This window comes from Ostrea edulis, chromosome 4 (genome assembly GCF_947568905.1).
Source record: "Ostrea edulis chromosome 4, xbOstEdul1.1, whole genome shotgun sequence".
Classification (NCBI taxonomy): domain Eukaryota; kingdom Metazoa; phylum Mollusca; class Bivalvia; order Ostreida; family Ostreidae; genus Ostrea; species Ostrea edulis.
Window position 1 is genome coordinate 35,385,673 of NC_079167.1, and position 12,366 is coordinate 35,398,038.

A 12,366-nucleotide genomic window follows, 5' to 3' on the forward strand; every position below is an offset into this window, starting at 1 on the left:
ATTTAATGTTTGCATTTTCAACTATCATGACATTATAATTTTTTTTTCCATTTTTTAAAATATCGGGTAAAATTGTTTACCGGTAATGGAAAATTGGTTCAAGATGAGATTCTTTTGCGTACCTGCACTAGGACTTCTTTCTCTTTTCTATTTTTTGTGTGTCCTTTGTGCAGTTTGATAAAAAGGCAAATGTTTTAATGGCTTTTTTTAACACTTGGAATATATTGTATATTAAAAATAATGCATCGCAGAGTATATGATAATACATATACTATGAATTTTTATTCTACATCACAACTGAACGCAATGTTTTAAGGAACACTATTTTACAGCAACACTGCCTAGATTTTAAGAAAAAGAATTATTATTTTTCATTATTATATTACTATTGAACTAAGGGAAAGACCCGAAAGAACGAAAAAAATCAGTGAAAAATAAGAATATGTGAAAATTTACCTTCAGAGTGAAGGAACATAAGTCACAGACTGTGCATCAGATCATGGAGAGAGAGAAAAAAGCCTTTGGATACTTCTAATGACTAATTGGTCTTTGGTTTGTCCTTACCGTGTAATTTTACTTTAACCATTTTATTACAGTTATGTGGCAGAAGACAAAAAGTCCCAGGAGAGAGGAGATGGGTTCTGTCAGGCTTTCAGAGGAAACACCTGTGCAAAGTTCTTTGGGAATCAGAGCATCTATGTAACATCTGAATATTCACAAGGACTCAAAGAAAATAGCTTTATCAGTAAGTAAAACATGTCAAAGATAACATATCAACCTGCAATTAAAAATAGGTTTTTCACAAGGCAATTCTATCATTGTCAATTGTAATTGAACTGTCTAGATAAAGGTAGTTTTTTTCTCTCACATTTTTCAAAAATAAAAATCGGAGATACCTGAAGCATTAAAGCAATTTAAAAATTATCTTGATGGTTTTGAAGAAGAAAGTGTGTTGTATTTATATCTGATGGATCTTCGTAGTGAATTTTTGTAGGTATACAGTTGTCAGGTTTGTATTGATACAGTGGTATTTTGTATTGATACAGCAGTATTTTGTATTGATACAGCAGTATTTTGTATTGATACAGTGGTATTTTGTATTGATACAGCGGTATTTTGTATTTTACAATGGTATTTTGTAGGTGGCTTTACCATAATTGCTTCCTCTAGTGAGATGTCTACCACTTGTCACCAGTATGCCATTCCATTCCTATGTTACTTCACTTTTCCACTGTGTGACCACTCCACAGAAGAACCACGTCCACGACAGGTGTGTCGCGACGAGTGTGAGGAGCTGGAACAGAACGTCTGCCAAAAGGAATACAAATTGGGCATGAACCATCCTGATATTGGTAAAGTATCAACAACCAATCAAAGAGATTTACTTGTACCCCTCATACATTGTCAGATCTATATTTGATTTCCAACATTTTGACTTTGTTTATGGAAAATTATTGTTGTAAAGCAGGCATCCCAAAATTGACACAATGACTTATTCAAGAGTTAATATTTTGAAAATAGTATATGTTTGTATGGTGACATGTGAAATTGTGACCCTACGAAAAACCATTATTGACTGAAGTGAAGCCAAGGTTAACAATGGTTTTTCAAGGGGTGACAATTTTCACATGTTACCCTACAAAACATGTAATTTTTTTGTTTGTTATACTGAATGATTTAAGAATGTGCAAACATTCTACACAGTTAATAATTTTTATATTGTTACCCGACGTCATACATTGTCAACTGTTGCTATATACTGTTACTAGGAAGGCGTGGTTTATGCACACAGTGGAGTAACTGTACTTTTTAACAAATGCTTCTAAACCAATTCATATGAAAGTATAATATTGTAAAATACATTTTCAAAGAAGATCAAGTCCATTGTGAAGAATTTATTTAACATTTTGAAATATACATTTATAAAACAGTTTTAAAAATTCATTTGCAATTGAGTTTCAACTGGAAACGAATATGGGACTGCAATTTTTAGGTTTAAATCCCAACCCAATCCATTATGTATGCATGTATAGTGCATTCTGATTATCACAGACCCTATTTTTTCCAGGTAAACGGTTCCTTCCTGTTTGTAAAGACCTTCCCCCTGTTGGAACCCCTGAGGGAAATAACTGTGTGCGGATTGGAGTGCCATCTCGCACAAAATCAGGTATTCTGTTTGTGTGCAGATGCATTGAATACTCTAGTTGAGAGGGTGTTTGAAGAAGAAATAGGTAGCTTGTAATGGCTGGCTTGAACTTCGTCTTTGCTGTCCTGTGGCATGCATGAGGCTGTGTGTCTCCCTTCACTGCATTGTTACAGGAATGTATAAATGTGTGAAGTCTGTGAGGATGAAATGAGGCTGTGAATCTTCTCTGTATTACTGTTACAGGAATGTATAAATGTGAAGTCTGTGAGGATGAAATGAGGCTGTGAATCTTCTCTGTATTACTGTTACAGGAATGTATAAATGTGAAGTCTGTGAGGATGAAATGAGGCTGTGTATCTTCTCTGTATTACTGTTACAGGAATGTATAAATGTGAAGTATGTGAGGATGAAATGAGGCTGTGTATCTTCTCTGTATTACTGTTACAGGAATGTATAAATGTGAGGAAAAATTTCTAGTTTGTAGGGTAGGGGTATATGAAAACAATGAAAGCATGGAGTAATTTCCGTATAATCAGCAAAACCCATAAAACGAGTTGCTGTACCCCATGCTTTCATTATTTATCCATGTATACTCCAATAAGTCAAAGAAAACCAGACATTTATTCCTTTAATTAAATCTTTTTAAAAGAAATTATTATCTGTGTACCTCATTGAAAGTACAGTGGATGGATGGTAGCCAGGAAAAATTCTTATGGTGGTTTTCTTTATATAAATTTCTTCAGCAGGGAATAATTCAATCCCACCATTTCCACTTAAAGCCTAATGACCACAAGCAGCTTAAATTTTCATTTGTGCTATAATAACAAAATCTCATTCTTGCTATCTCTATAAATGTTGAAGTTAAATTAGGAAGGAGTGTAAACTCATTGAGAGAAACTGTCTGGAGAATCAGATAACATAATGTATGACACGATTGCCTGTTACCCTGTGTTCATGTTTCAGAAAATGTCTCCTGTCCTTTGTATTGAAATTTAGATGTATTTTGTGTTGCTCTCTAACAGTCTATGCTTATAAAATTGTTGTTAATTAACAGTGTGGTATGGACAAAATGAGGATACGCGAATCAGTGGCGGATATGATATCCCAGGTAAGTTGCGGTGCACCTTTTTGTTCATTTTGTGTTCATTTCTTGGTAAGATTTCAGCTACCATAAATCTGCTGTGAAGGAGTCACAAGACTGAAAACTCTATAGTAAAAAATTGCATGGTTTGTATGTAGTACACAGTGTTTTGTTAAGTGTATCATGCTGATTGTGTACTAGGACAATTTGAATGGTCCCAAAAATCGAAGATCAAGTGGATGTTTCTTATGCATTTGCAGCTTTTAAAAACTTTAGAAGTCTTAACTTTTGAACCATACAAGACAGGGATTTCATATCTAATGAACTTCAAGGTCAAGGCTTTATTCATATCTAATGGACTTCAAGGTCAAGGCTTTATTCATATCTTATGAACTTCGAGGTCAAGGCTTTATTCATATCTAATGGACTTCAAGGTCAAGACTTTATTCCAGTTAAATGTGAAAGTCCAAGATCAAATTTGCAACAATAGGACTTTTCCCCGGTTGGGGAGATAGTGTATTGGGAACACATCTTGATATAAATTTGCCTATGCTTCTGAGATAGAAGGCAGGCTATGTTGTTATAGGCTTGTCTGTGTGTCTTTCTTTTTTCCTGTCTATCTACAACTTATTTAACTTTTGAGCTATTCAAGACAGAGTTCTGGTTAGATGAAAAAACAAAGTGAAAGCTTTATGTTAGATCAAAGATGAATTGCTAACTTAGGTTAGTTACAACTAGGGTTTATATATAGTCAAGTGAAAGCTGTAAAGGTGAAAGCTGTAAATGAATTGTCTGAAGTAGATTCATCTTGGTTTAGATATCTTTGCTAACCAAGGCTTCCAATCAGTTACTCTTATCTTTTCCCTGGACATGAATTGTGCTCATTTGCATGAAAATGTTATCAACCAATTGAAATACAGTTGAACTTTGGTATCTCTAACACCGATATCTCAAATACCATGGATATGTTGAAGTGATTTTGGAGTCCCAACCACTTATTCTTTAAGTATTTTACCCTCAATATTTTGAATCCTCGGATATCTCAAAAAAAAATTCTCAGTCCCATCGAGTTTGAGATAACAAGGTTTGACTGTACATGCACTAAGAGCAGTTTAATTATTTTATTCTACACTTGGTTGGGTGTTTGATGCATTTTGATTGAATGTGGAGACATCTCTCCGTCTCTACTAAACTTTGATTTTCTGAGGACGTAAAATTGCAACTAAATTTGTTAAGGATGAAGATGAAAGTAGCTGATCAGAAACCTTGGCTAATGAAGATCTATTTTAGATCATATGTTTGATATTCTTTTTAAAAAAAGTAGTGGGGGGGAAATTGAGCAATAAATGTGTAAAACTGTACTATTTATATTACAGAGCACAGTTGTTATACAGGAAGGGGAGAGAACTACCGAGGAACCCACCACAGAACCATTACAGGGAAAACCTGTGTCAAATGGCAAAACAACCCCAAATTCCCAGACCATCAATCACTGGGTGAGACAATACGGGGAAAATATTAATGGATGTTTATTATGCCCCTTTCAAAGAAGAGGAGCATATTGCTTTGCATCTGTCGGTCGGTAGACCACATGTTGTCTGCTCAATATCTTGAGAACCATTCACTTGATCGTAATGATATTTCATATTGGGGTTGGTTATAAGTAGAAGAGGACCCCTATTATTTTTCAGGTCCAAAGGTCAAGGGTCAATCTACTGTGGGCATAGGAATATACTGTCCGCTCAATATCTTGAGAACCCTTTGCTTGACAGACAACAAACTTGGTACACTGGTACATCCTAAGAAGTAGATGACCATTTTTGATTTTGAAGTCAAAGGTCAAGGGTCAAACTGCACAGGAATATACTGACCACTCAATGTCTAGAGAACCCTTTGCTTGACAGACATCAAACTTGGTACACTGGTATATCTTTAGAAGAAGATGACCCCTATTGATTTTGAGGTCAAGGGTCAAAGCGGACATAGGAGTATACTGTACGCTCAATATCTTGAGAACCCTTTGCTTTACAGACAACAAACTTGGTATACTGGTACATATTCAGGAGAAGATTACCCCTATTGATTTTATGGTCAAAGGTCAATGGTAAAACTGGACATAGGAATATACTGTCCATTCGATATCTTGAGAACCATTTGCTTGACAGACATCAAACTTGGTACACTGGTACGTCTTCAGGAGAAGATGACCCCTATTGATTTTGAGGTCACATGGTCAAGGGTCAAACTGGACATAGGAATATACTGTCCGTTCAATATCTTGAGAACCCTTTGCTTGACAGACATCAAACTTGGTACACTGGTACATCTTCAGGAGAAGATTACCCCTATTGATTTTGAGGACATATGGTCAAAGGTTAAACTGGACATAGTAATATATTGTCTCCTATATTTTAAGAATTATTTGCTTGATTGACACCAAACTTGGTACACTGGTACAGCATAAGGAGTTGATGACCCCTATTGATTTTTAGGTTACATGGTCAATCCACTCTTGACATAGGAAGATATTGTCTGCTCAATATTTTGAATTGATGATACTACATGTATTATCAATTAAATGATGTGTGTGTATATCCCTTTTCAATTTTGCACCATGGGGGGCATTTGTGTTTTACAAACATTTCTTGTATCATATATTTATTTGATTCTTCTACAACTGATATTTTCTAAACGTTAATGATTTTGTGGTTTTTAATTGTATGGTATTTGAACTCTGGAGTCAAAAAGGGGAAGCATTGGAATCAAGTTTGTCTAGATTTTTTGTTTATCTTCATTAATTATCTTCATAAAGCATTGAGAATGTACTGACATTCTTACAGGAAACCATAACCTGTGTAGGAACCCTAACGAAGACCCCAAAGGTCCCTGGTGTTATGTTGACCATCACTTCAAGAAGAATGAGACATGTCAAGTTCCTCGATGCAGTAAGAGAGAAATTAAAATTGAAATTAAGAAATTCATTTTTAAGACAATAGAATTGTACGATTTTTTATTTTTAAAAAAAATTCATTGTTCATGCTAGTTTTATAGAACACTGTAATAACAAGCAGTTGTAAGTGAAAATTTGATTGGTTGAATATATTTTCTATTTTAGCCACTGGAGCTGAGCCTGTCAACAAATTGATGTACATCCTGGTACCTGGAATAATTGTTCCTCTAGCTTTGATCATCCTCATTGCTGTGGTGTGTTTGTGTCAGAAAAAGAATGAAAAGGGGGCTAATAGTAAGGGCACTAATTCCTCCCAGAATTCCACAGTGGAAACAGTGCCGCTCACTGGAAAAACCACAGCATGCAGGATTAGAGAATTCCCTTTGTCTTCTATTCGATTCCTGCAAGAACTGGGTGAAGGAGCATTTGGAAAAGTGTATAAAGGTGAAGTGATGGGATTATATGCAGATAGTACTGTGTCAAAAGTGGCCATTAAAACTTTGAAGGAAAATGCAATGCCAAAAGTTAAGAATGACTTTAGGAGGGAAGTGGACCTTATGACTGAACTGCGCCACCCAAACATTGTGTGTCTGTTGGGAGTCTCAATGAAACAAGAACCAATGTGCATGTTATTTGAGTTCATGCCTTTTGGCGATTTACACGAGTATCTGCTCACTCACTCACCGAATTCTGACATGTCTAGTGTGGATGATGAAAGTGGAAAGAAGATAATTCTAGAATATCCAGAAATGTTGTTTATTTCCATTCAGGTTGCAGCAGGAATGGAATATCTTGCGAGTCACCATTTTGTTCACCGAGATCTGGCAGCTAGGAATATATTGGTGGGAGATAATTTGTCGGTAAAGATTTCAGACTTTGGTCTATCCAGAGACATATACTCCTCAGACTACTATCGTGTACAGAGTAAATCCTTGTTACCTGTGAGATGGATGCCTTTGGAGGCTATCCTGTATGGAAAATTCACCACAGAAAGTGATGTCTGGTCGTATGGAGTGGTGCTATGGGAAATATTTAGTTACGGACTTCAGCCTTACTACGGTTACACAAATCAAGAAGTGATAGATGTTGTCAGATCTCGTCAAATCCTACCAAATCCCGAGGATTGTCCCCCACGAATGTATGGTCTCATGGTGGAGTGCTGGCATGAGAACCCTACACGGAGGCCAACCTTTAGAGAAATTCATGCTCGCTTGCGTGCTTGGAAAACTGAGGTGCTCATGCAGAATCCACACTGGAGCCTGAGTCAGAGTCACTCAGCACACAGTGGTAGTACGCACCAGAGCTCACAGAGTGGACCGAGTCATCACAGTAGTACTGGTCCCAGCAACACAACAGCATTGACAGGCCTAACAGGAAGCAGTGGAGGATCCGAGACCCCTGGCCAACACCCACAGGTCCAAGTGGTGGATCCACGTTACACAGACTTACCAAGAGTGCATTACACTCCAGCTCAAGCTGGCCCCCACCCATCCCAAATGATGCAGTCCCCCCCTGTCCCACACAATTACCCCATGATGGCACATCCTCAAATGGGTAACCATCAGAAATTACAACAACAGCCCCTGTACCCAGTGGTGGGTCTGAATGGCCCTCAGAAAATTTCTCCAGCAGAATCTGTAGCTTCCAGTCATAAGTCATCTACTAGCTCTGCATCGCAGGACTCAACTGCAAACTACAAAATAGGTGGCCCCGCCACTATTCCCCACACACAGATGGGGGGAGTGAACACTGTGCCTAATGGGGTGGCTGTGTCCAACGGACCATCAGACTGTCAGAGATTCAATAACTTGATGGCACAAAATGTGTACATTCCTGACCAGAGGACAGTCGAGTATCACGAGTGAAGATGAAGGCATTTTGTGGTGTAACCTTCTTAGCACAGTTATACTCAATAAATCAAAATATATCGTAGGTATTATTTAGAGATGAACAGTGATCAAGAGTTCAAATCAATCACAGTTCAAAAGTGCACCAACTTCTGCAGATGTGGATATTTTCATTTGCATGTGGACATATGAACTCGGAAACTCTAAATTATGACTGAAGTTATTTTTCTTTTATTGCCAGACACACGATTGTTTAGGAGCATCATTGAATTTTTTATCAGTTGATGCATCTAATCTACCTGTATGATGCTTGTTTCATACCTGACATTATATATATTTTAGTGTCATTGTAGTGTCTTGTTCAGTATTGTTTATAAAACAATGTGTATTTGTGTATGTTTGAATGTTTCTCTATAGATATACCAAAGCAAATAATTTTCTAGTCAATGCCTTGAAATGTTGAGGCGACCTGCATAATTTTACCACTGACAAATTTATAATGAATGTGTATTGCTTGTTCATGCAAGTCCTGTATCTGTTGTATTTTTTGCTCTTAGCATTAAGTGAATTTTGATGAAGGCTCCAAAACACAGATTAGTTCTACCACCTCCAGTAGTTTACGTTTCCTACTATGTATATGAACGATTTCATTTTTACTTGGAAATTCTATAAATTAAAGGAAACCTTTTTCTGATTCATCAGAGTGACTAATGTCTGAACCAGTGTGATTGCATTTAGAAGTATGAATTTTAAAGACCAAATTTCATAATTGCGGCAGAAACACTTAAAAGTCTCCATTTCTTGTCATAACATCAATATTTCTATTTAATTAATTTGTCAAAAATGAGATGCAAAACCGAATCAAATTATACAATATGAGCTTCTGTGGTCATATAGATTCATACAACGCAATCTGTGCAATAGGAGTCCATGATCAAATAAGTGGAATTGACCAATATATCATGGCTGATCTTGTGATCTTCATCTGTTGGGCCATCATCTAAATTTCCATTAGTTTAAATCTGTTGCCAATGTAAACCTTTCAGCTTCACACTTTTTGTATTGTTGAAAACTTGTTAATGAATCTGTGTTTGAGATCCAATGAAATGAGGCGTGTATATTTGTTAGTGACTGAGAGTTATGATGGAGTGAGAGAGTAGAAGGAGTATGAGAGAGAGAAAAGAAACGAACATGACAACAGTATGGGTATTTTCACATTGGTGCTTCTGTTAGTGTATAATCATAGATCACAAAAACTTCTTCTAGGCAATGATTATTAGAGATCTGTTGTGGAAAAAAACCAGTATCCGTCCATATCAGGATTTTTCATTCACAAAGGGATAAATTAGATGAAAGTTTATTTATTTCTAATATTGTTAATCCATGGGTACTGATTTTCTGAAAAGTTCTGTAGTGTGCAGTATGATTCTGTTGAAATCCTTCAGAGCTTTGCTCAATAAATCCAAATACAGTACTGGAAAACACCATCAACAGACTTCCATTCTTTACAATTTTGGTCAGTTTTTTCCCCCTCTTATTATGTTTCCCTTATAAAACATTGGTCATAACTTTTTGAACTATTCAAGATAGACTTCATTCTTAGTGAACTAAAAGGCCAAGATCAAAGCTGTGTTGTGTGGCTACTCAAGGTCATTCATCAAGGTCATACTCGCTACAAATGAATGTGGCCAAGCTTGGGGTCTTAGTGTTTCACTGATGCATCTCGTTTTTTCATATTGCTGAATTTTAAGTAGAAGTTTGTATATTTTGATAAAAAGCAAAAATCTAGACAACAGAATAAGAAATATTTATAGAAACTGGTTACAAGTAGCATGCAGTTAGAGTTACCTCCCATTACACCAATCATTGGTAATCTTGGTTATTGTACCATGTTTTGTGTTTATGAATTGTAACTTTAAATTTATCTTTTTGTATGCAACACATGTTTTCCTTTGTAAATTTCATAGTTTAAAACTTTACACATGAAAATGTTAAAATCGATCACCAGACAATCATCGGTATTATACCAAATGCTACTACTCTTCGAGTTTTCATGACCGAGATGTAAATTATGTTGTGTATCCATAGTTTATATTTGAAAAAAATGCAACATACACTCATAATTCTGTATTGATTTTTTTTAATGGTGCATTTTGTTATTGCTTTTGTAAGCTTCTCATAGACAACTAGACCAGATAGATGCTACATCCATCATTATGTATGATATTGTGTATATAGAGAAGTCGCCCGGCAGGTCAGCTGATCTAGGTGCTGCTGTATGTAAGCTTCTGTGGGTAGAGTAGCTGAAAAAATTTCAGTTTAACATTTCATTTCAAAATCATCCCAAGCTGCCGCATAATGAGTGGTATTGTATGCAAGATTTCATTTTCACAGCCAAATAAAATTGTTTGATAATCTCATTGCATCTGTCTCATTGTCTTGGACAGCCAAGTGAATTACTTCTCATGAAAGGGTAGAAACATAATTTTTTGCAAAGTTGTTCATCTGTTACGGAATGTTTCCCCCTTAAATTGAATGATTTCAGACTTAAGTATGATGTCATCCGTGACTTGAAGACTTGAATCAAGGGCATGCCATCCAAAGTTGCAGTGCGATGAGAATGAATTGCCTGGTCTATAAGTTTGCTGTTCTTTTTAGGGATACATGCATCTTCAAATTTTCTTGCCCCCAAAAATGTTTTGTGCAGTTTCTGAGAAGTCAATTGGCCTTGACCTAAAGGTGTGTCATGACTATAAATCAATGCCTTGATGGGTTTTTTTCTCAGCATGTCTGTGCTCCTTGATTAATGTGACTTGGGATTTTTGATTGGTATCGTTTAGAACCTCGAGATGTGTCATGATCTTGAGTAACGAGCTTGGAGGCCTTTACCAAAGTTGTGAGACTCGTAACCCCTGGGTCAGGGACTCCAGTCCCTGGGTGGAGCTATTTGGCACATAAACTGATTATGAAATATCTTTTAAAATACTCGTACTCCTGAATCTAGCTCATACTCGGCACAAAGTCACTTTTGATCAGACAATGCGTATTGAACAATGGTCATTTGACAAGTCAATAATCACTATTCAGAAATTCGGTCTAGGCCACAGCTTACATGTAGATAGATAGCAGCTCATACTTGACATGAAGGTTGCAGATGACCAGACAATGTACATGTATTACGACCTCCAACCAAGGTCATTTAACTAAAATCAAGATCAGTTGTAAAAAAGGGATTGTCCAGGCAAGGAATTTGCATTGGACGTTAGCTCATAATTTGCTCAAAGGTGTTTATTAGCAGAAAATTTGCCATGGTCTGGAACTGAGGTAAAGACACTAGTGAAATAAAATTGAAATAACAGTCTGGGCCACAACTTTTTAGGTCACTTGAGTCACTCCATTTAGTCACCTCTTACGACAAGCAAGGGATATCGAGGACCTTTCCTGACCCGGATCCCCAAGGGACCATATATATTTGAGGATAATTAAATGCACAATTAGGATGTCCATGAAGCCCTGTATCAAAATTGTGAAATTCATGGCCCCTAAGTCAGGGGTTCAGGCCCTAAGGGGGAGCCATATAATGAAAATAGTAAATCTTAGAAAATGTTCTCTACTAGAGCTCCCATATATATTTGAGAAAAACTAAATGCTTGATTATGATGTCCTAGGATGAAGTTCTCTACCTAAATTCTGAAAATCCTGGATCAGGGGTTCAGGCCCTAAGGGCCAGACCAATATGACCATATAGTGAACATATATGAAATCTTAGAAAACCTTCTATTTGAGAAAATCTAAATGCATATTATGATGTCCATGAAGCTCTCTACCTGAATTGTGAAATTCCTGGATCAGGGGTTCAGGCCCTTGGGCAGGGCCAATATAGCCACATATCATGAAAATGTAATTAGAAAATTAACTTTCACAGTCATGGGAGATAAACTAAATGATGTCCTTGATATCATCTTCTTAAATTGTGAAATTCTCAGTCATGGGGTTCAGGCTTTTGAGGGGGAGGGGGGAAGTTATGTCAAAATGATTTATATGCTTCAAACTTCCATTTTTCCTTCTTCTGTAATTGGATAGGAATTGTATGCATATTTTGAAAGATCATAAACATATGCACAAAGGCTTAAATACAACTAAGAGACTTTCTGTTTGGGCTATATGATTCCCAGATGACCATTAAAGCCTATGGGCCTCTTGTCAAAGGGGCATTGACGGGATATTAGCTGAAAATTTTCCAATTTTATTTTTCTGTTTTTAACGTTTAAAATGCACAACTACGGTATTTCTAATGGTCAGCAAAAATTTGAATGTAAGTTATTGAGGTACATGGAGCTAC

At 36.5% G+C, this 12,366-nt stretch overlaps 1 protein-coding gene across 10 annotated transcripts in view; it reads left to right on the top strand.

Annotated features, from left to right (window-relative positions):
* LOC125671561 (inactive tyrosine-protein kinase transmembrane receptor ROR1-like) overlaps positions 1 to 10,444 on the top strand; it is a 124,137-nt gene extending 113,693 nt beyond the window's left edge. For 6 of the 10 annotated variants that reach the window (XM_056162496.1, XM_048907339.2, XM_048907340.2 and 3 more), the window contains 7 exons: positions 597 to 745; positions 1,143 to 1,352; positions 2,069 to 2,167; positions 3,201 to 3,254; positions 4,604 to 4,723; positions 6,068 to 6,172; positions 6,343 to 10,444. In XM_056162496.1, coding sequence (XP_056018471.1) covers positions 597 to 745; positions 1,143 to 1,352; positions 2,069 to 2,167; positions 3,201 to 3,254; positions 4,604 to 4,723; positions 6,068 to 6,172; positions 6,343 to 8,042 — 2,437 coding nt within the window. In that variant the 3' untranslated portion in view covers positions 8,043 to 10,444. The remainder of the gene's footprint in view (positions 1 to 596; positions 746 to 1,142; positions 1,353 to 2,068; positions 2,168 to 3,200; positions 3,255 to 4,603; positions 4,724 to 6,067; positions 6,173 to 6,342) is intronic. The other 4 variants (XM_048907344.2, XM_056162498.1, XM_056162499.1 and 1 more) reach the window with 1 other exon arrangement.
* The last annotated feature ends 1,922 nt before the right edge of the window (positions 10,445 to 12,366 follow it).